The following is a 24,145-nucleotide window of genomic DNA, read 5'->3' as shown; positions in this document are numbered from 1 at the left end:
TACATACCTACCCTACATACATACATAGCCCTAAAAGAGTTTTTCCCCATAGGCTAAAGAGATGTCTGTAAATCAGCTGCTTCGGGTTCTCGCGATATGACGAGACAACGTCGGATTCACATGTTACACTAGAATCTGGCGTATAAGGTTATCTTCCTCCCTCCAGTTTTAGGAAAGTTTGTTTCATGTAAATACTCCCCTTTGTAGGTGAGTCCCTTCAACGGTTAACGGTTATTAGTGTGTTAGGTGAATATGTATACAGTATGTGCTAAGGAAATTTCTTTTAATACGGTATGTTCGTCTATCGTGAAGCAATGATGTTAACGTTAGCTTACCTAACACCGATTAAGCTAGCCACATGCAATGCTAATGTAGCCTAGTTGGTGTTGTAGAGTCGAGTGTAGACTATCCTGTATTTAACGTTATGTTTATCGTTACTGAGTGATGTATGTTATCAGTAGGCCTAGTCTCGCTTAGCCAGACTTTCCTCCCTTTCTGCCGGAAGTAAGCCTAATTATGTATTATTATATATATATATTTTTTTGTTATTTTAAATTGACTGACGTGACAACATCATTTGTCCAGGTTCTGTTTTTTGGCTATCCATGGCAGTAATACGCAACAGTCACAATTTGCTGATAATTACTTGTTCTTGTCGGTGAAACCCACTGTAACTCACCTGTTGGAGGTTTTCAGTGCTGTTTCAGCCCTAGAAACACTCACTTGGCATTTTTCATTTTGCCTCCTTTACTGTAAATGATAGTGATCTAATGATAGCATCAGCTGCTCTCACTTGTGCAAGGGTGTCACCTGTTATTATGTGACATATATCGAGTGTTTTTTGAGAACTCATTTTAAGTTGATATTATATTTTCGTCACCATTTTGTAGGTAAGGCTGAACTGAAGTGAGTTATCCTCCCTGCCAAGAAAGAGAAATCTGACGAAAAAGCGGATGATGGCTTCATTCAAAATGTCTTTTAAAGAACAAGACGAAGGATAAAGGCCAGATCAACCGATAGTAAGGTAATATAATATACAGTATATAAATAAGTAGAGGTGTGAATCTTCACTGATCTTTCGATTTCTATTATCAGGTCTTCGATTGGATATCTCGATGCATCACGATGCGTCAAAAACATTTTTCTATTAAAGCCATATAGGATATTTGACTTGACAAACTTGTATTGTCAAATGCAATGCCCAAGCTGCAATATGTAACTTTAGACTGGAATGATGAAGTGTTTGGGTTCATTTCTTTAAAGTAGCTACCATGAAGGTTGACCTATTATGGATTAGTCATATACCACCCTACTTTTAGCCAGCAAATCTATTGTGCTGTATTGGAATAACTGACCCCAGACAACTCTTTAACATAAATGGTATTGTTTACTGAACAACTTAAATGTACAAATAATATTTTGCCATTAGATTGAATAACAAAAAAACATAACACAAATCACACCTTTCAAATATGCTAAATGCAATATGAATTCAAATGATATTACACACAACTAGCTACCCCTTTACCCGTTTCATATCAGTTTCCACTTAAAACACTCCAGCTACACAAAATGATTCCTCCTTACAGCATTTCAATGTAAAACGTAAAAAAAAAGTTGCGGGCCTGATGGTAGCTCATGTGGACATGCAGCAGGACGTTCTCTTCAGTGAAGCAAACACACAGAAATCCAACTTACAGTTGGTCCAAGAAATACAGCTCACACGAAAACGCAAACCAGTCACCAGCTACAGCACCTCTTCAGCAGGGAAACACGCTGCCGTCCTCTCCGATCCAAAATCAGTGTCCTCTGAGTCAGCAACTCTCCGCCGTTAGCTCAAACTTTAGCCAGGCACGCTAGCACAACGTTTGTTCTAAACCACTGCTGTTAGACAGGAAAAGTGCCGTAGTGTAGCTACACCTCTATTTTTTTATTTATCGCAAGTCTTCCTCATATTGTGCAGCCCTACATCAGTCATGGTCTTGTTTGTTTTTCTAGTGATATTTTTGACCTTGAACTTAATGTGGTAAAAGGTGGAGGAGGCCCTAATAGACACTGCAGCAATACAATTATGTTTACCGCTGATCTGTGGTGCTCAGATGTGGCTACAAGTTTCTTGTAATGAAAACATTTGCTTCTCTTGATGTCACCTACTGTAGTTATCTAGTTTAATTGTGTTTACCCATGTCTGTTAGAAGTATATTAAAGGGATACGCCACAGTTTGTTGAAATAGAGCTTATCACGGTCTCCCCTAGCTGTAGATAGGTGGGCCAACGCATTTTTTGTGCATGCATTGTTTTAGTCAGGTGCAACACCAGCAGCGCCGCCGCCAGTTAGCTTAGCGTAGTGAATGGAATCCTATGTTGCCGGTTAGCATGTTGTGAGTAAAAGTGAGCCACAAAAAAACAACCTAATTACTTGCACTGAGACAAAAAATGCGTTGTCCCACCTATCAACAGCCAGGCTAGACCGTGATAAGCCCTATTTCAACAAACGGTGGCGTATTCCTTTAACTAATAGTGTACATACTTGATACAGTTTGTTTCCCTATCGAACACAACTGCAAATGTAGAACTGTGCTTACACACGTTACTGATGTAAGACCTTTAATGGCATAGAAACGGGAATAAGTTATTTTTTTATTCATTGATAACATAAAATGTAGTTGTTGCTTAAGGTTGGACTGTTGAAAGACACAAGAGAAGACTTGTACCTTGAGTTTAGTTTGGAATGCTTTCGATAAAAGACTAAAAAAGAAGAGTTTTGAAACGTTTCTCATTAGTATGTATGTATGTATATCATCGGGTGCTCCACAGCGGGGGAAGAAGTATTCAGATCCTTTACTTAAGTAAAAGTATTAATACCATACAGTAAAAATACTCTGTTACAAGTTAAAGTCCTGCATTGAAAATGTAACTTAGGTAAAAGTATGTAAGTTTCATCAGGAAAATGTACTTAAAGTATTAAAAGTAAAAGTCCTCAATGCTTTGTAGATGTATAGCTAATAGCTATAACAGTTCATATATTCTTCAATGTAGATGGTTAAAAGACTTCATGTATGTGTGTACGTGTATACCTCACTCTTACTGGGATGTTGTAAAAAACGTACAGGTCTTTTCTTTTTTTTTATGTATGGGTGTTTATGTAAGTACATCGCCTGTTCATGGGTGTTTGTACATATATATGTATAAATACAGATTTTATATATTTTTTATTTTATTTTTTATCTTATATTTACTTTTTTTACTGTATATATATATTATTAATCTATGTATCATATTATATATGTATATATATTATTAATCTATATTTTTATACACTTTTTTATTTTTATTATTATTTAGTTCTTTGTTTAAAACGAAAACTCAAAGACATTGTTAAAAAAAAAATAGTCCTCAATGGAGAAACATCCTCCCATTTTAGAAACTGGAAACGATTCAAACAGTTGTGTGATTAATCATCTAATTATTCCAGCTGGACTCGTTATATTGTTGTGTAGTTTAATTTACAATAAAACGTTGTATTTTATAAACTACATGTGTTTTATGTGCAACACTCTTAATGTGTAAAGTAACTGAAGCTGTAACAGATGAATGTAGTGGAGTAAAAGTCCAATATTTCTCTCTGAAATGTAGCGCAGTAGAAGCAGGAGGTGGCATGAAAAGACTCAAGTAAAGTACAAGTACCTCAAATTAGTACTTAAGTACAGTACTTGAGTAAACATACTCAGTTACATTCCACCACTGGCGCTTTGTTTGCGCTGTTGAAACGTGATGAATCTTTTATTGATAGAGAGGAGAATTTGGGGATCTAAAAATGTCGCAGGCCCGTTAAAGATCTTTAAAAGTGTCAGATCTTACGCTGTACTCGGCCTCCTGTCGGTGCTCAGATTTTAAGCCTTTTATCAGCCTGCAGCAGCCATTAGACTTCACGGCTACTGTATGTGGTACAGCAGGAGGTCTGTCCCACTTAGCCGTTGACCCAAAACACGGAGACTAGCATCAATTACAGCCGCCATATGCAAAGCACAGGTGGCACACGGGCAGCTGGAGTCTCGCTTTGTAAAAGGATGCAATTTTATTTTGTCAAGACAAGCAATGTGGGTGAGGTGATGACGTGATGATTTTAAAATAATGCCAGGATACTTTTCAAGTACTTAAAAAAAAAAAACTGCAATTTTAAAGTTTTTTTGTTGCTCACACACAGTGTCTTTTACTGTCATCCACTCTGAGCCATTTTCCAGCTACAGTGTGCTTTACCTCAGCTGCCTCACAAATGTGCCCTCGCACCGCAGCCTCAAGATATACAGTAGCTCTTTTGCCTTTTGTCGAGAATGAGTCATTTATACACTCGCTCATTATTCTCATTATGCACATGGTCAAAAGTTTTCCACACCTCAGACTTTGCTTTCTTTGCAGGTGCAACCAAAACCTAATCGCCAGAGGCCAGCCTCCGTTTCACCTCCTCGGCATCCATTTTCGCGCTAATCGAAACGCACGACCGCTGATTTACCGCGCAACCCGGAGCGCAAGCCCGAGCCTGGCCCGAGCACGTGTAAAATTATAGAAATTAAGACCAAACCCGAGTGATCTTCTTTGGCTCTACACGTTTGTGCTTTGTAAAGGGGTCAGAATCAGCCTCTCAGCGATTTTTCTCTCTGACGTATCGAAAACAAAACTTTGGATAAAATCCCTTTTTATTATTACCCAAGGTATGACTTTTATAGACATATACAGTATACGGTAAACACTGTGTAGTATATACACTATACTATAACATCTTTACGAATGACGCCCTGTATGTGATGATAAATTGATTTTTAACTTAATGCCAGGGTTGCTGCTACAGGGAGAAAAAGAGCAAGTACTTCCTCCCCTGTCAGGAGACCAAAAGTTTGAGAAGGGTGAAAAAGTCCCTCCCTCCGCACAAGAAAACTGGTCAGAATTCCCCTTCATTTACGGTGTCGTCTTTATTTGCAGGAAGCGACCCGCGTTTTGTATGGAGACCGCATTTAACACTATGTGTTTACTCATGACACATAGTAGCGTAAACAATTTAGGGCACGCATTTAGCTGATAAAGAGATATTTCACTCAAGAGTTGGTAGAGAGCAAAACGGAGCTAACGACTCTGTTAGGATCGTGTTGCGTTTGTAAGTGGCCAAACAAGTTATAAATGACTTAATTATACACCCATTTACACGTAGTTTGAGACAAGTAAAATTGCAGGAAAATGGCGATATCGAGGGATAAAATGTACGGAGGTTAGATGGTAGGTAAAACAAAACGGAGCTTCAGTGGAAACAAGGGCTCTGAAATAAATCCAAATTTTAAATCGCGATCACGATTTTGGCTCCTAACGATCACAAAAAGAAATGAATCGGGGGAAAAAATCTTGCGTTTTGAATGAAAAAATGATGTTCAAACAGCAAACGTATTAAGGGAAATTGCACTGTTAATTTGTGTAACTGTTTAAGTTGAATAATTGCAACATCTTTCCAAAAGACTGAGTAATCGCAATTGCGATTTTGACAAATAATCGCGGTTATGATTTTTTTTTTATATATATAATCGAGGAGGCCTATCGGCCTCGGAGCTTTTGCATCAACAGTAAGATGACTAGAAGGTCTTTCCAAAGAAAAAAATGCAATGATCTTTATTGTATTTGGATGGCAGCAACAATCTCAGAGAATGACAAAACCTTGGCAAATAAAATCATAATATCTGCATGTCTCAGTACCACTGGGGGTAAGTGAGAAGATGGGTCCTTAAGACCCTGTTCAAAGCCATTTGGGCTCTCATTTCAAAACAACACGGACATCGGTGAGGAAGAATTAACAATATTATGAGCTTATTTTTAGGTCCAACTTAAGCTAGAATGTGTCATTTTTATCCGGTCTGCTCACGTTTTCTGTCTCGGTGTTGAAGTCAGCATATGTTGTGTAATTTCATAATGCAGTGAAACAAATGGGCGTTTCTTCCGATAATTGATTTCAATGGCAGAATTGAAGATGACACATTCCTCGTTAAGAGCCTTTGCAGCTAACCAACCTCGATCTCAACACTTTTCATAGACACGTCCGCTTCACAGAGCAAAGCTGCGCTTTCACAGTACATATTGTAAATCTTCTGGCGTTCCTCGTCGAGCAAAGAGTCCCAGCAACCAACACGGGTAACCACCTTCATCTCACAAGTCCCTCAAATAACATACGCATCCGGTTATGCATCAAAACCCACACCGTCTGTTTTCCCACGATCGGTCACAAACTTAGAGATAGCTATTTTCTCTGCGGCAAAGTCCACATACAGTTAAAAAATATAGACTTGTTTCCATCTTTTGGCGTCACCAAAAGCATGTTTTTTATGTTCCTTAAGAGGAACAAACCCAAATGTTTGTCAGGCCCTCACACTTAAAGCTAAATGAATGAATATGTTAAGAGTCCCATTCCAAAGTGAGGTAATCACCATTTTCGAAAAGTGACATCTACTCGTACAAAATGATTTATAGCTTTTAAAATTAAAACAATTTACAATACTCTAAAAGCTAATAAGTAATATAGGTCCTTGTTTGACAAAATAAAACACTTTGATAGACTTTGGGAGATGTTAATCTTATTTGAATGTTAAATTTCAATACATTTTCTTTCTATATATATTCTTTATTTGGAAATGATCTGTTCATCCTGCAACTTAAAACACAACAGTCAAACAAATTAATTGCAATTTGACTCAATAATGTGCTTCCATCTAACATTCTCGGTAACAAAATGACGTCTCAATTAAAAAACAGACAAAATGTGCGATCAAAATAAAGAACAAGGAGTAGAGTGCTGCATGTGGACAAACACACATCCACCTTAAATTTCGTGTTACACTTTATCACAGTTTATCTGAGACAAAAGTCTTAACATGTAATATTTTTTTTTTTTCTTTAACATCAAGAAGTGTTCAGGGACAAAAGATTATTTTTTTTTATTTTGTTTTTCCCACACTGCATCTTCAGTGTCTCTTCACTGTACACCTGAGCCCATGGGCCCTTCTGTAGCTTGGACGTTATTTTCGTATGAGCAAAGTCTGCATGTGTGTTGTGTAAGAGTTTATTTGGGCAGGCGTGAAGCAAGAAATGAGGTGTGTACTTCCTGTCTCTCCCCCCCCCCCATCCCCTGTGGTTTTCTCTTCTTAAGGGCTGCACAACACATGTGCTCCGAGTCATGATTTACAAAAAGAGATTAAGTGTGATTCTTGTGACAGTCGACTTTTTTTCCCACTATCATTTGACACATAGAATGGCTGTTTCTCTCTCTCTCTCTCACACCAACCCCTCCCCCCCAGGTCTGGAGTTTGGTCAGCGGAGGCCAGGCGAGCGAGGCCTCTCATTGGTCGGAGAGCAGCAGCAGGAGCAGCCATCCGAGGCCCAGCAGCGGGGACAGGCGGAGGGGCTCGACTCCATGGTCCGACAGGCCCGGAGAGGGAAGAGCGGAGTCTCCCTCGTCGCCCCACAATCTGTCGTTCTCGTTTGCCTTGAAGAAAACGGACACGTGTCACGATTAGTCATCCATTTATTTTGGTAAAGTAATAAAACAAATTCTGTTATCTGCCTCCAGATCGCACACCGGGAACATCTCCTCGGCAAAGGCGGCAACTCATTTGGGAGGAGAGATTTCGGGAGCGAGCACGTAAGTATTACGTTGCCACTTGTCGGCCAGATGCAATTTCACAACGAGAGATGCTTTTCTCTGCAAACGTATTCAAGATTGGCTCCATCTCTAGATTATTCTTCCGTCTTCATCTTTCACACTTAAACCCGAGCATCACCGGTAACAACATAGTATATAACGACAGTTGAATGAAATGTCGTTTGATTTCCGGTTTGACTCGTCTAAAAAACTTTTGATTTTATAATAACCAGTTGAACTGGCAAATTGAACTTGCAAATCATAACAAGAGTTATCTCGAGACACTTTACAAATAGAGTAGGTCTAGACCACTCTTTATAATTTACAAACACCCAATACGCTCTGGCCTGCAGCGCCCTGATACGCCACAAACTACTACAACTACTATTTGTAGTCACTGTTCCTTTATCTTTATTGTGACTATTATTGCCATTGTTCATCACACCCCCAACCGGCACCGTCAGACACCACCCACCAACAGCCCGGATCTTTCCCAGGTTTCTCCCTCAAACGGAGTTTTTCCTCGCCACTGTCGCACTAAACGCTTGCTCTCGGGGGAATTACTGGAATTGTTGGGTATTTGTATATTACAGAGTGCGGTCTATATCTACTCTATCTGTAAAGTGCCTTGAGATAACTTGTTACGATTTGATACTATAAATAAAACTGAATTCAATTGAATTCCCCCAAGAGCGAGAATTTAGTGCAACAGCGGCGAGGAACAACTTCCTTTTAGGCGCGGTGAGCGTCTGTCTGCACGATATTGGAAAAAACAGACATTTTCTTTCATTAACTTTACATCTAAAACTGGAAACAAAGTTGAACTAACGTTACTGCTACAGTTACGCGACGCTTGCTAGTTTTGGCTCTCGGCCACCGTACTAACCGGTCCAAAGAATGTTCTGGCTTGTCAAAGAATACGCCCAGCAGGGCAAATTATAATATATATAATAACAATAAACAACAATGTCCCTATTTGTTTTAACGGCAGAGAAATTCACTTGAAATTCTGAGGGCCTCGGGGTAGATTTTTCACCCGGAGACGGCACAGAGTGTGAATGCGATAGGATATTTATGAAATGCACAACCGAGGGAGAGAGTAGCAATGAAATAACGGTAAGACTCCTGTGAACAGACTTTGTAAAATGCATATGGACTTGATTAATATACATAACAGGGCTCCAGACTAACTTTTTGCCTTGGTTGCACTTGTGCGCCTAACTTTTTTTATTTAGGTGCACCAGCACAAAATTTAGGCGCACCCACATTTTTCCTCGCGTCGCCGTTAACGCTGAATGCCGATACACGATATATAGCTCTGTATTTTTTTAACAAAGTGGGCTAAATGTTCAGTTTTAAGTCAAAGCCACTTTTCACAAGCTCTTTTATTAAAACAGATCTCTGAGAAAGCTCCTTCACTTGTTTTCAACAACAATAACAGACGCAGGACGCCCGGATAGCTCGGTTGGTAAATATAGAGGTTCGACTCCTCTCTCTCTCTCTCCCCTTTCATGTCTTCAGCTTTAGGGATAATTAGACGATATCCTTTATCCTTTCACTGATGATAATAGGCACAATGTTGAATGAAAACAGTTCTTATTTATTTTCTTTAAAATGTAAGTATTCAAGTAAAAACAATTTAAAGAGAAAATACTATACTAATACTAATTGAACTAGTGTAGGAACATTGAACTCTGAGTACACATTCAGTTGTACACCTCTGCTGTAATGTAAATTGTGCAGCATAAAAGCAAGATGAAATCATAACAAACAAAGGGCTATGTTCTGTAACATATTGCACACAACCATGTCCTTATTGGAAGCAGTCCTGGAGCTGGGACAGGGCTGTGTCAGGCCAGGTTTTGATATTTTATGCTGGGATCAGGAGTAGTTGGATGTGATCTGACTGATGTATGCTGGGATCAGGAATAGTTGGATGTGATCTGACTGGCCCAGGTGAGGGAGAGGAGCAGTTCTGTATCTTTCTTGATGTTAGAGTAACATGGTCTGGTGTGTTCTTCCCTCTAGTAACACAATCTACATGCTGGGAGAAAGCTGGGGAGTACAGACTTTAAGGACGCCTTGTTAAAGTCCCCTGTATCCCCTCCGGGTGATCGCGCTGCAGTTTGTTCACTATGGTATCGTAGTAAATAAAATGGCCTGTATATTACCGACAGGGCTCCAGGTCAGGTGAGCCGTGCTGGGCAACGATCCTGCGGTCGGTACTCCATTCATTGTGCACAAAAATGCAGTCCTCCGCCTCTGGTCGTGCCGGAGTTATTTTCTCATTCTGCCGGTAGATAGCTAGCTCAGCGTGCTAGCGCCGACAACAACCTGAAAGGCTCGGTCAGGCTATGTCCTCCGGGATGTTATGGGCCGCCTGGAAGGCTCTCGTAACGGCTGTGTTGTATCGTGGTGCTGTATTGATTAGTTCAGTGTAGCTGTACGTACTTGTATAAATATACACCGAGAGGAGAGCCACTGCACAATCGCGCACCGCCATCTTTGTTGACATGAGTGAACATCATAAAGCACAGGTAAGAACTAGTAGCAGCTTACTCTCTTGCGGGACAATCGTGATTTTGTACAAAAAAATACAGTCAAACAAACCCCTACAGTATTAAAATCACTACATATAATTGTTTAGAAGGTTATAGTGTGCGCTATTTGTTTTCTCTTTAACTTCCTTCAGCTCTTTTCATGTTTGGGGGGTTGGATTGTACAAATTATGAAATATTCGATATCCCAATTTTGCATATCGTCCAGACAACAATTTGGATATTATCGTCTAAACGATATATCGCCCGCCTCTAGTAAAGACATGGTTTTTGGTAGCCTACTGTACTTAAATGGCCAGTATTTACTTTATTTTCTTTGATTGAAGCCTCTATGTGCTATAGGTGCTAAAAATCAGTGTTCGGTACTGCCATTTGTTTTGTTTTGTCACGGTTCATGTGTGCAATAAACATTACACATCGTGAGAAAAAATCGTGGCAGAGAATCGCGACAAAGGACTCGTCTTATTAGATCTTGGCGCCGCATTCGACGCCATCGACCACACCATCCCGTTACGGAGATTGGAACGTTTAGTCGGCATTAAAGGAATCACACCGAGCCGGTTTGAGTCCCGTTTCTCCGATCGATTTCAATTCGTTAATATTGACGATAAATCCTCCAAATAAATCCTCCTCACACACTCAATCACCTTATCAGCTTACCAGATACCGTCGCTACATTTAAGAATAAACCAAAAACCCTCCTCTTTGATAAAGCTTATAGTTGAGGAGCGACCGGCGGGGCAGGGTGCTTCGCTGCAGACACGGCATCTCTGCTTCTCTTCACAGTCTTCAGATTCATCTATCGTATATTTAATAACATATCGAGAGCACAGAGAGGGAGGCGGGCCAGCGCGGCCCGATCCGGTCGGGGAGAGTTATCGCCCGACGGGCTCCTCTCCTTAACCATCTAGGCTGCCGGGGAAATTCCTTCCTTCCTGTGACATAACAAGCCGCTCTCTCCTCTCTCTGTTCATCGCTTCCTTTAGCGTGCGTCCTCGTCCCAGAAACACTCGTTACCAACCTAGCTCGGGGGAGTTTACTTGTTTCTGTAAGCATCTCAAGATAACTCTCGTTACGATTTGATACTGTAAATAAAATAGAATTGAATTGAATTAGTCGCGGGACGGTACCGAAATGTCGTTTTGTTCATCGGGAAAAGACGACGCTCGCAATAGTCCATTTAATTTGCCGTTTACATCTCGTCGTACGTGAAAAAGCAATAGGGCGCGATGGCAAAAGGGGCGCTATCCGTACAGGTAGACGCAAAGCGCATACGACTCGGCCTGAAAAAAAGTTCAGTCGAAAGATTTTTTTTTCCCGCTTTAATATGTAAACATGTGGATTGTACTTTTTAAACACTGTCTTTGAACTTTACTAGACAGTTAAATAAGTAAAAATATATACATCGGTGTATTTTCTTTTACTGCGCGCACACAGAGGAGCTGCCTCCAGCCCCTCCCTCCCCTCACGAATTCGCGTGCCGTGTGCATGATCCAGAAGCTAGATCCAGCGCGGTTATCCAGAAACGTGCCGATTTACTCAAGTTTAAAGTCGCTCGGCCGCGCGTCCTCGTCGGCGCTCGACTTTTTTTTTTTTTTTTTTTTTTTTAAATAGAACGGGTTTATTGCTTTCTGTGTATCTGGCCTTGTTTTCTGGTGTGTGTGTAAGTGTATGTCTGTCTGTGAGTGTGTGTGTGTGTGTGTTCTCCGATCCTATGAGTATCGAAAAATTATACATTTTTCGGTGCCAAAAGCGTCTGAACGCTTAAGTGCAAGCTTATCTGTCCTCTCTGCATACTGACAGAGAGCGGAGCTCCAACCGGCGCACGCACACACACACTCGGAGAGGTGCGGACCGAGTAAACTACGTCGTCGGCGCTCTAGTTTTGTTGAAGTCACAGTGAGTCACAGCAATGCCGATAAAGCGGTTTCAAGTGTAGTTACAGTTTTTCAAAACTTAACGCAGACAGCGTTTGCCGCGATACTATATTAATGGCGAGCCGAAAGCGGTCGCGGTGCTGTTGACGTTACATTTCCTTACAAGCAGGCACAACGGTGGTTTCTCTGCCCTGATGACTGACTTTATTAATGTTACTCTGAGTGAGCAGTGTTACCAGAATTTTTACATTTTGATAACTGTTGTGATTCACAATTAAGTTGGAAAATAAAAGCTTTGTGTTTAATGTATTTTTGTTGATGTTGAAATGGATTTTAAAACATACGGTATCGAAAATAGTATCGTTACTGAGGTTTCGAAATTGGCACCGGATCGAAAGATTCTGAATGATACCCAGCCCTAGTGTGTGTGTTTGGGTGTGTTTGTTGTGTGTGTGTGTGTGTGTGTGTGTGTGTGTGTGTGTGTGTGTGTGTGTGTGTGTGTGTGTTTGGGTGTGTGTGTGTGTGTGTGTGTGTGTGTGTGTGTGTGTGTGTGTGTGTTTGGGTGTGTGTGTGTGTGTGTGTGTGTGTGTGTGTGTGTGTGTGTGTGTGTGTGTGTGTGTGTGAGCAGACTGATCGCATAAAGTGGCGTATGTATGATTCGTATGCCATTTTGTTGTTTTATCAAGACTCATAATGGCTTTATAGTGTGTTTTTCAACGCCGTTTGGCTGCCATTGACCTACATTACGTGTGAATTTTCGCCGTAGAACGAAGGGACAGAAGGAAGTCGGTTGGGGTGGCGGATGGGTAAGACGCAGGACTTTTGCCCAGGAGAGCTGGGTTGGTGTCCCGCGTGTGGCGTTTTTTAGCTGTCTTCTTTTAGTTTTAGTTTTTTTTGTAAATTTTAGTTTTTTAAGCCTTCCCCAAACCCAACTGTTTATTGTTTTCTTAAGCGTGCAACGTCGGTCACCGTCGTGGTGTTCTTTTCCTAAACCCAACCTCAAATATGTGTTGTTCTCGCGATAACGAGCGACGTGGCGACGCCATGCGGTGCGCGTGTCGTGTATGTTTGTATACAGCGTAGACATACACGCGGATAGCTCAAAATGCCTACAGATGACATACCATTTGGCTTTAGAAAAGTGGTGTTTGTGTTTATGCAAAATCGTGACGCCATGTTGGTGTGAGTGGTTTGTGTGTGTGTGTGTGTGTATAGTGAGTTCTTTGTAACCTCCCTAAGCCGCCGAGAGGCTAAGTCAGGGAACAATCACCTGTACGACGTGTCGTTTGAATAATTCAGATCCACTCCACTGTTGATTTGAAAGTGGGGAAAAAAAACATTAATAAAGAAAATCCAGTTGCCTGAAAATACTGCAAAAAGGTAAAGGTGGAAAAACTTGCGGTCAACAGAAAATGCAAAAACCCCAGCTCACCCTCTCTCTCTCTCTCTCTCTCTCTCTCTCTCTCTCTCTCTCTCTCTCTCTCTCTCTCTCTCTCTTCCGCCATGCAGGTTAATAAGTAGACTGATTGTGAGACCAACCCCCATGACGTCCTACATTACGTAATAGGTGAAAACTATAAACCATAAACATACAATATACATGGCTCCTATATGTGGTGTGTGCGTGTCCGTTTGTGTGGGTGTGTGTGTTGTGTCAGTGGTGTGTCAGTGTGGGTGTGTGTCTGTCTGTAGGAGGGTGTGTGAGTGGTCCGTGTGTCTCTGTGGTTGGGTGTGTGAGAGAGTGAGTGAGTGGTGTGTTTCTGTTGTGTGAATGAGCGGTGTGTGTGTGTGTGTCTCTCTCTCCTCTCCCTGTCAGTGTGGGTGTGTTTGTGTATTGTGTGACAACTGTTTGGCTTCCCAGAAGATTTCCCACATGCAATTGTGTTAACGGGTGCACATGCACAAGTCTAATCTGGCTCCGTGCATTGGTCGGTGTGTTGCAGGAATGAGGGCCAGCTGGCGCCCGTTACCCGATTGCCGTGGGCATGGCCGGTCAGCCAGCCGCACCTGCGGCGGATGAGCCGTTCCGGGCAGTACAAGAGGAGCCGTGCATCCGAGGCGGTTTGCGTCGTCGGCCAGAGACGGAGGAGTCGGCGCCGGAGGCCAACGGGCCCACCTACTATCCCCGGTATTCTGGATATCCTCTGTATCCTCACCAGACCGTGGAGCCTCGCTCAAGTACTCGCAGCCCTGGAACCTCCCCACAGCAAAGGTACGCGGACGTCATCGGGAAGTCACGTCAACAACCGACACAAAGCGCCGCGTCACAGTAAATTAGGAAACTGCGCTCGTCGCACTTTTTACATTCCTAACAAGGTAAAGATAGCAGGGTAAACGTAAGGCTAGTTCTTACCACATATAGTGCGTTAATTTTAATTTGCGGAGAGAGATGGATATAATATTAGTAGAGAGTAGAACTAAATAGTAGCGAGTAGATAAATACTAAATATTAAAAATAAATAATTTTAGTTACTCCACTTTGGGTAGTAAACGTGAACGGTCATTTTAGATCTCAAGTATCGATCTTACTCCATCATAAAAGTGGAAATATTCCACTCCGGGCCGGCAGGTGGCGGCAGTGCGCTTGAGGGCCGATTGTCATCGTTTAATGCAGCATAAACGGTGGGTGGGGGGGATGCTGTCGCTGCATCACGGGTGCGCCGTACAGTACGGGCCAAAAGTTTGGACGCACCTTCTCGTTCAATGCGTTTCCTTTTTATTTTCATGACTATTTACATTATAGATTCTCACCGAAGGCATGAAAACTATGAATGAACACATATGGAATTACGTACTTGACAAAAAAGTGCGAAATAACTGAAAACGTATCTTATATTTTAGATTCTTCAAAGTAGCCGCTGTTTGCTTTTTTATTAATAAGGGAACAAATTCCACTAAATAACCCTGACAAAGCACACCTGTGAAGTGAAAACCATTTCAGGTGACTACCTCATGAAGCTCATTGAGAGAACACCAAGGGTTTGCAGCGCTATCAAAAAAAGCAATGGGTGGCTACTTTGAAGAAACTAAAATATAAGACACGTTTTCAGTTATTTGGCACTTTTTTGTCAAGTACGTAATTCCATATCTTCGGTGAGAATCTACAATGTAAACAGTCCCGAAAAATAAAGAAACGCATTGAATGAGAAGGCGCGTCCAAACTTTTGGCCTGTACTGTATATTTTCCAGCTTTTTTTTCTGTGGAAATTTTGGAGGGCAAGTGGAAGAGAAATTTACTTGTCCCACTGGATAAGTTAAAACTCAAACAAACTAAAATGCCATTTTAGTTCACGTCATGTGCCACTCATTACGTCTATGTTACCGATTTGAAACTATAATTTCTTTCCCCCGCAATCCCGGTCAGCGGACCGCTAACGTTAGACCCAGCCCGCTGTTCAGCTCGTTCTCTGTAAGCAATGCAGCATGAAAGCACGGTGAACCTGCCGGTGTTAGTTAGCTAACGTTAGCTTGCTAACTTACTCCGCCTTAACGTTACCTCCTCGTCACATCGTTGACAGAAAAGGAGAGACCCGGTGCTAATACGGCACCGGTGCCTTAACGACCGTTATCTGCCGGACCGAATTGCAACGCGTTGCCACTGAAATGCCTGCGCTTCTCTCGGATGCTCCAAAAACGGACGTTAGAGGCAACCTAAACATCGCCGCATGTTACGCTAGTTAACACTAGACTCAACAGCAAGTAACCTTAGCCTATCGTTAGCTAGCAGCTGGAGTAAACAGTTAAAATGCTGACAGCTAGTGGTTGTTTCTGTCGTTTAACAGGAACTTACTGGTGAAATAAGTTATTTTTATAAGTTATTGTTGTTACATTTTTAATAAATCATTTAAATTTCCCACAAGCCGTTCTATAATGTCGTTTTTTTTTTTTTCCTCCTTTTGAACAAAAACAATAAAAACAATATGCAGATTAAATATCAGGTAATAATCAACTGTAAAGTAGCTACACCTTTTTAAAAGGATCCTTTCGGTAACTCAGCCTCTGCCGGGTAGAAATTTGTAAAATTGTATAAAAAAAGTTAACACCAACATTTAGTGGCAAATTCCATTGTTATGTCTACAAAATTATTTTAGATATAGTAGAAGTTCAAGTCACCACTACCTCTGGTCAAAATATTGATTTAGTATCTCAGAATATAAACTAAGAATCTCAAAGTAATGAGAAAATGTCAAATATTGACTTAGAATCTCAATATATTGGCTTAGTATCTCAATATATTTATCTCAAAATACCTTACCTTATACTTTATTAGTCCCATCACTGGGAAATTTGTCTTGGACACCGTGCATAGTCTAGTCATGCAAAGCAACATGATCAAAGTACATAAAACACATGATCAAATACATAAAAACACAATAATAGATCATTCACACAATACAGCATCCATTAAAACAAATAAGAACAAGAAAAAAAAAAAAGCACAAGAAGTTTTTTAGTCGATTAGACCTGCACATCAAGACCCTGTACCTCCTTCCCGAAGGTAATAATTTAAAATTGTCATTCAAGATATGTGTATCGTCTCTCACAATTTTCTTGGCATTATTTAGAATTGAAGCATCAAATAGCTCTTGGGGTGATCGTTCCCCCACACCCCCTATAATTTTAAAAGCCATGTGCACCAATCGTCCCAACCTTGATTTTAATTGGACAGTCAAATTACCATACCATGCCGTAATACCATATCTGATCAAACTCTCAAAAATAGACTGGTAGAACAAGTACATAATTCTCTGATTTACTCCGAACGCTTTTAACCTTCGTAAAAAATATAGCCTCTGCTGTAACCTGGAACAAAGATTGTTGACATGAGAAGACCAACATAGTGCATTATCTATATAAACTCCCAAGTACTTATGTGAAGGTACCTGTGCAATGATATTACCATATATCATTACCGGACTATGGTCTCTTACACTTCTAGGATCCAAAATGATCTCTACAGTCTTGGCTCCATTCAGTATTAAGGAGTTATTATCGCACCAGCCAACAAATCTGTCTACCTCAGAGAGATAGTGTGAAACATTATCTTTCCTTTTTAATAAGCTTAAAATTGCTGTGTCATCAGAAAACTTAATAAAAAAAATTGACTTAGTATCTCAATATTGACTTAATATCTCACTATATTGTTCTGTATCTCAATATATTGATTTATCTCAAAATATTGACTTAGCATCTAAATATATTGACTTATCTCAAAATATTTACTTAGTATCTCAATATATTGACTTAATATCTCACTATATTGATTTAACTCAAAATATTGACTTAGTATCTCAATATATTGATTTAGTAACTCAGAATATTGACAAAGAATCTCAAACCAATAAGAACATTTAAAATATTGACTTACAATCTCAATATATTGACTCAATAACTCAAAGTATCGACTTAGTATCTCAATATATTGACTAAGTAACTTAGAATATTGACTAGGAATCTGAAAGTAATGACAAACTTTCTAATATTGAATTAGAATCTCAATATATTAACTTCTGCACACCGGCGTGCAACATATTACTTTGTATTATGGAGTCTGGAGATCCTTTTTTCTTGTTGAAGGGGAAATCAACCTGGGGCACGTTTGTTTCTACTGTTTCAACAGAATTGTATTAATGTTGATAGTGTTTGGATGCTTTCAATGGTTTGTTCAAATTCTGCATTAGCAAAACACTATTTTTTTTATAAAATGATGAATCTTTACCCGGACAAGTGACTTTTATGCATGGACAAGTGAAACGTAAATGTACTTGTCCGAAGGACAAGTGCCTCAAAAAGTTAATGTCAAGCCCTGCATCCTGTTATTTCTTGCATCCAAAGGTTATAAGGTCAAGAAGGAAAAAGTCCAGTGTTGCAGGAGGAAGGTTGCCTTCCTGGGAAGAGAAGTCTCTGCCACAGGTCAGACCCTATCCAGCCAACATCGAGAATCCATTCTCCAGCATCCTCGCCCAGAAACAGTACAGGACATGTTGTCTTTCCTGGGTTGGACGGGGTACAGCAGAAACTATATCCCTGATTACACCCTCCTCATCCAACCACTCGGAGACCTAGTGGCTGAAGCTGGAAACAGAAACCTAAATGCTCTCCTCCAATGGTCTCCTGAAGCTGAAACAGCCTTCTCCCTCACTAAGGAAGCACTCTCCCAGGCCACCATATTGGCTGCACCTGACTAAACCATTCCATTACATCTCAATGTTTCTGTCAAGAACGGACATGTTCATGCCGTTCTTTTCCAGAAAAAAGGGGGAGACAGGTTAGTGCTAACCTACCACAGCTCGAAATTGGACACTATTGAACAAGGACAAACATCCTGTGCTCAACATCTGGCTGCACTATCGAAAGCTGTCCAAAAAACTACCCACCTGGTCACGCATCACCCATTGCAGATCCACACAGACCACGGAGTGACCGCATTCCTGCAGAGCAATGCATTCACGTTCGGTACCGAACGAAAACTGAAAATACAGAAGGAGCTGAGACAACCCCACATCACTTTTGTAACCTCAGCCATCAATTTGGCAGACAAAATGGGACACGGAAAACCCCACAGCTGTGAAGAAGTGGCAGCACAAGAACTGAAACTCAGGCCAGACCTGAAAAACGAACCCCTGCCAGACGCACAACATTGGCTGTACACATAATGGATGCTGCTACAAAGGAGAAAATGGAAATGTGGCTGCTTATGCGGTGATGGAACAACACGCAGACGGTACACACACCGAAGTGGACTCGGGAATAATACCACAACCTGCATCAGCACAAATGGCTGAAATATTGGCACTCACAAAAGCACTGCAGTGGTCAGAAGGGAAAAGGGTCAATATCTACACAGACTCAGCATACGCACATGGAGCGGTGCATATAGATGGACCACAATGGCAGAAGAGGAATTTCCTGACCACCAGCAAGGATCAACTGGTAACCCTACTGGAAGCAGTAAAAGCGCCAGCAGCAGTGGCAATAACGAAGTGCAAAGGACATGACAAAGCAGACACAAGGTTGGCAAAAGGAAATGAAGCAGCAGACCAAAGAGCCAAAGAAGTTGGAGGGTACACTCCCAGACAAATGACACTACAACCAGAGGGAGGACCAACAGAACTAACAGCAGAAAACATAAAAGACATCCAAGAAGAGGCCATATGAACATTCAGAACGGCAGAGAAAAGGAGCACGCAAGGATAAAGACGGCATTCGGAGGTCACACACTGGACACACAGTGGCTCCGGCACGGCCCCACCCGTGAGGAAACCAGAAGAACCCTTACAAACATGAAAGAACTATGGTGGCACCCATGGATGTCAGACATCATCACCAACTTTGTGGAAGAATGTGACACATGCAACAAACACAATAACAAGAAACCATTCAAGGCCCCAGCAGGAAAATTCCCTGTGCCTACAGCCCCTTTCAATCACCATAGATTTCACAGATATGGGGCCAGAGAACAGAGTAGGGGGAAAAAGGTACTGTATCTCCTTGTAATGGTAGACAGATTCACAAAATGGGTTGAAGCCATAACAAGTAAAGATGAAACGGCACAGACAGTTGTAAAATGGCTGAAAAATGAACTAGTACCCAGATATGGCGTACCACGCACAATAAGATCAGACAATGGATCTCATTTTGCTAACAAACATCTACAGAAAGTAGAAGAGGCATTAGGGATCATACACAGATATGGGTCAGTTTATCATCCACAATCACAGGGATTAGTGGAGAGGGCCAACCAGACACTGAAAAGAAAAATCGCTAAAGCATGTGAAGGTACAAAACTAACATGGGTAGAAGCACTGCCGTTAGCTCTTACGTCCATGCGCAGTTCCCCAGGATCTGACACACACTTATCTCCTCATGAGTTACTGACTGGAAGAAAAATGCCAGGCCCACCCAGGGAAACAAGAATATGATGACTACATGAAGGCATTGAACAGGTCGCCAGAGCACAGACCCCGGGAGAAGAGGAGCCCCGGAGCAGTGTCAAGGTAGGTGACTGGGTGCGAGCGAAAGTCCACAAGAGAAAGTGGACCGAGCCCAGGTGGCTCGGACCGTACGAAGTGAGGGAGGTTACGGCAGGTTAAGGCAGGAGCTGCTTGCCACCACCTGACACATTGTGCCCCAGCACCTACACCTTCCCGTGATTTGAGGGAAGTTAGAGCTGATTTGATCAACAATGCCACTCCCGTTCAAACTTAGGCACTCAGGCCAAGGGAGTGAACCCAGACTATGGATGCACACGGAAGGTCTGGGTAGGTATGCTAATATCTACAGCCATACTCGTTATGTTGTTATTTTGGTTCATAGATACCAAATATGACAGAGGAAGAAGGGAGGTTCAGGTGACTAGAACAAAGGGACAGATCACATTGTCATTTATTAGGGGACACACAAGCACAGCCCTATTAGACCTATGCGACATAGTGCCATGCACCACCAAAAACAGAAGAGAGGAAGTCACACGCATATGCGTCACGACCAACTCAGACAAGTGGTGTAGCAGTTGGAAGTGTGCCATAGCTAACACAGGCTCAGATTGGGGAAATGTGGGATGTGAACCATATGATACAACGCACCTTACGATAACACATAGGGACCTGAAATCCAGACCGAGTGTAGGTAGAAAGCAGGAAGGACGACGCCAGGAACAGAAATGTAATCCTATATATGTGACGTTGAAGGATCCAAAACCAGAGGACGCAGGGACTTATGTTATGGGATTGTATGCTGAAGGGAAAGATGAACACAGGTATGGGTGTCCTGAAAGACTCTAAAGGGCCATTAGTAAAATATTTGAACCTAGAGGACTTTAACATTGAGGAAAGGTTGGAGATGGAAACTGGTTTCACACCCTCAGGTAATACGTGGCTCAAAATGATGAAATGTACTGCTAGAACGCATAAAATGTCTGACTGTGTTATCTGTGCTAAAGCAAGACCTCATTTGGGGACAGTACCATTCCCACTCTCACCTGTGGACGACCTTATTGGTTATAATTGTATGTTAAGTCTTTACAGTGATGTGACCATGGAAAGTGATGTCTGCAGGACCCTGTCTCTCCTGTATCCCAGAGTGCGTGCAATACAACCGCCTCCAGGAGCGGTCGCCTACCCTGGTAACTATACTTGCATCACACAACCCAACAGCTCTACCATGAATGTGGGACACCTAGCTAAGAAGTTTCGTACGTACACCTACAACACATCTTCGTTCGTTCCCATGGGACACAGCCCCGCCTTAGACCATCCTTACCTGCGCCTTAGTGTCCCTATTATTGCCGATTACCATGCTTCCTATTAGCGCAGGGAAGCCAATACAGTCTACCTACCACAAACATTCCTTGAAGAGGGCTAAAAGAGACACCGACTTGGGTTTTGGTACACGGGGAGATCCAAGCACACCGTTCGTCTATAGATAGTAGGGTGTATATAGATGCAATTGGAATAACAAGGGGTGTACCAGAGGAGTTCAAAGCTCAGAATCTGCAGAATACTGCCCTGGATAACTACAAACAAGAATGCGGACTGGATAAATTATATATACTACAACCAGCGGAGGTTTTTGAACCGGACTAGGGATGGCCAGAGGGGTGTGTCCGAACAATCGGCCGCCTCCTCACTCACGGCATTTCAGAACCGTATGGCGCTGGACATGTTGTTGGCAGAAAAAGGGGGTGTGAATGCCACATGTTTGGAGATGCCTGTTGTACATTTATTCCCAATAATACTGCCCCGGACGGTAGCATCACTAGAGCCTCGGAGGGGTCGACCTCTCTAGCCAATGAACTAGCAGAGAACGTTTTTGGCAAATACAAAGCAATTGTGCTCTCCGTGCTTATGTCCGTGGCAGTGTTTGTGGGCATATTGGTGTGTTGTGGATGCTGTTGCATCCCTTGCACAGATGGATCGATGTGGCTCTGACCAAAAAAGATCCCCAGAAAGATGCTCCTCCAGCCTACTCCATGCCCCTGTCGGGGATGGAGGATGGTGACGAGACTGATTCGGACAATGAAGGAAGCGAATCGCCAATGTAATGCTATGCCATATTAATCTCGCGGCCAATTATTTACCAGTTTGAGGGCCATATAATCCTAAACTTAGTAGTATTCACACCTGAGGTGTGAAAAGGGGGATCTGTAAGAAATAAAAAGAATCAGTCAAGCTGGCTATGCTTTATGAGGATACAAATCATAGTTGAATTATAGTTGTGTGTTTAGTGGAAGAGCACTGTGACAGCTTAGTCATGCAAAATGAGAAAAGGATACTGTATGCACTGTATGACGGTGGTCAGAAAGCAACAAGAGCGCAGCAACGAAGTTAATATCAGTTTGACCATGAGAATAAGTTATTCCTCAACCTGTGACGGGCAACAGCGGCGCATTGTTCTTTCCGACCATCAGCACAGCTAAAGTCTGCCTAACAGCCGACAAAGAGGGCGCGTGCCAAAAGACCGGGACCAGTCTGTGCACCAACCGGGGGAAAATTCAGTCCGATGAGAGAAGCCCGTGTGCCCGCGTACACGTTTACGCTCTCGTGATTTTACTTAAATAAATACTTTTCAATCCTCTCCTTGCCTACTTAGTGGATTTTGAAACGCACAGCGTGTAAAGGAAGGCAGGCCGTGCAGCGAGGCAGCAACACAGGCAGCACCGGCAGCTGAACTCCTACACACAGTCTTACCAAATTTGCAACAAGCCATCAATTTTCGTAAAACGGCCCATATTTGAGCTTTACATAGTTGATTTCTCGCTTAAAAAAGTCTCCGAAGTGAATTTAATAGACGTAATAGCCCGACAAACAATGTATAACTTTGCAATGAGACCTGCTGTCGAGTCTCCCACGTGTTTCTATGTAGTCTTGTTCCAAATAGAGCCATATTCACAGGGTAGTTAAGGGCCTAATAAAATAGCATTCGGGCAATTTTCAGCCCAACCAATGTTACATACCTCATTAGGAGACCTTAAGGAACAGTGTAAAATACCCTATATAATCATTCTATCACCCCTTTAAACTTATAGGGAAGATGGGCCATAATTTTTGTCTTTAACTCCCACATTACACATTAGAAATTCTTACATCCACGCGTTCCTTCGCGGAATTCGTCCTAGGCACACGACTAACGGTAATGGAATAACGTGTATATCGGCACATCCTTTTGACTTCCTGTTTCATGTTATAGACAACGGCAGACGCTTAACGTCTTGCGATTTTAAGTTCTCCACAACGAAATACAGTCACTATTTACACCGTTTTAGCTGTATTTTAACCGGACCTGTCCGGCCGCAGTTTTTCCGTTGTTTGCAAAACTTTTCTCCGCTCCGTTAGCTAACGTGTAGGTATTTGTTGTGCTAATGGCTAGTTAGCCTGCCTGCTAGCGGGAGTTAAAGCGGACCACTCGGGATTTTGCCTCCTTGGAAATCTATTCTATATTTTGGTAGCAGTAACGGGCTATCCACAGCTTGCTACAAGCAGGAGCACCTGCATTGTATTTCGACTTGTGAAGGTTTTTAGGTTTTAGGAGAAGGCCTCCATCAACGTTGCTACTAGCTAAACTAGCAAGCTACACGATGCCCTCCCAAAGCTGTTCACCTGGCTGCGACTCGTGCCTCCTGTTCAGCCAGAAGATAGTGGAACTTGAAGCCAGAATATCGACTCTCCACCAGATAAAGGCAAGTGAAGAGTTCCTTGACTCCATTATCATTGGAAGTTCCCCTCACACACACACTGTCGGATGTCTTGATTCCACCGTGCCCCGCAATACTCTCACCCCACCACGCACTAATACAACCTCTAACCCCGTCGTCTCTCCTCGGCTTCTGCCGAGGACCCAGCCTGAGCCATGGCGTGTAAGCAAGCACCAGAGCAGGCGGTCAGGACAACGCTCAGCCCCAGCCCAACCCCTACAACTAGAAAACCGCTACAGCATTCTGACGAACAACGAGGAGTTCCCTTCTCTGCCACGTCCCCACGCAGCTCATCCTGGTCCATCCACACAGTCGACGCGCCCATTGAGGGCGGACTCTCCCC

The 24,145-nt window shown here is 42.2% G+C and overlaps 1 protein-coding gene and 1 long non-coding RNA gene across 3 annotated transcripts in view; one reads left to right on the top strand and one right to left on the bottom strand.

Annotated features, from left to right (window-relative positions):
* Positions 1-23,666, top strand: LOC114546394 (uncharacterized). Of its 2 annotated transcripts, XR_003691051.1 has the most exons (7): positions 1-207; positions 891-1,024; positions 7,332-7,675; positions 13,620-13,677; positions 14,054-14,322; positions 17,946-21,234; positions 23,630-23,666. It is a non-coding gene; the product is annotated as an uncharacterized LOC114546394 (long non-coding RNA). The 2 variants fall into 2 exon arrangements; XR_003691050.1 differs by lacking the exon at positions 23,630-23,666 and having other exon boundaries at positions 17,946-22,262.
* Positions 7,173-24,145, bottom strand: part of gfra4a (GDNF family receptor alpha 4a) — a 385,676-nt gene continuing 368,703 nt past the window's right edge. The window contains exon 11 of the mRNA XM_028565152.1: positions 7,173-7,519. Coding sequence (XP_028420953.1) covers positions 7,373-7,519 — 147 coding nt within the window. The 3' untranslated portion in view covers positions 7,173-7,372. The remainder of the gene's footprint in view (positions 7,520-24,145) is intronic.

Source organism: Perca flavescens, chromosome 20, assembly GCF_004354835.1.
Source record: "Perca flavescens isolate YP-PL-M2 chromosome 20, PFLA_1.0, whole genome shotgun sequence".
In the NCBI taxonomy this organism is placed as follows: Eukaryota; Metazoa; Chordata; class Actinopteri; order Perciformes; family Percidae; genus Perca; species Perca flavescens.
Note: the sequence above shows the minus strand (reverse complement) of the source record. Positions and strands in the feature narration are given on the sequence as shown.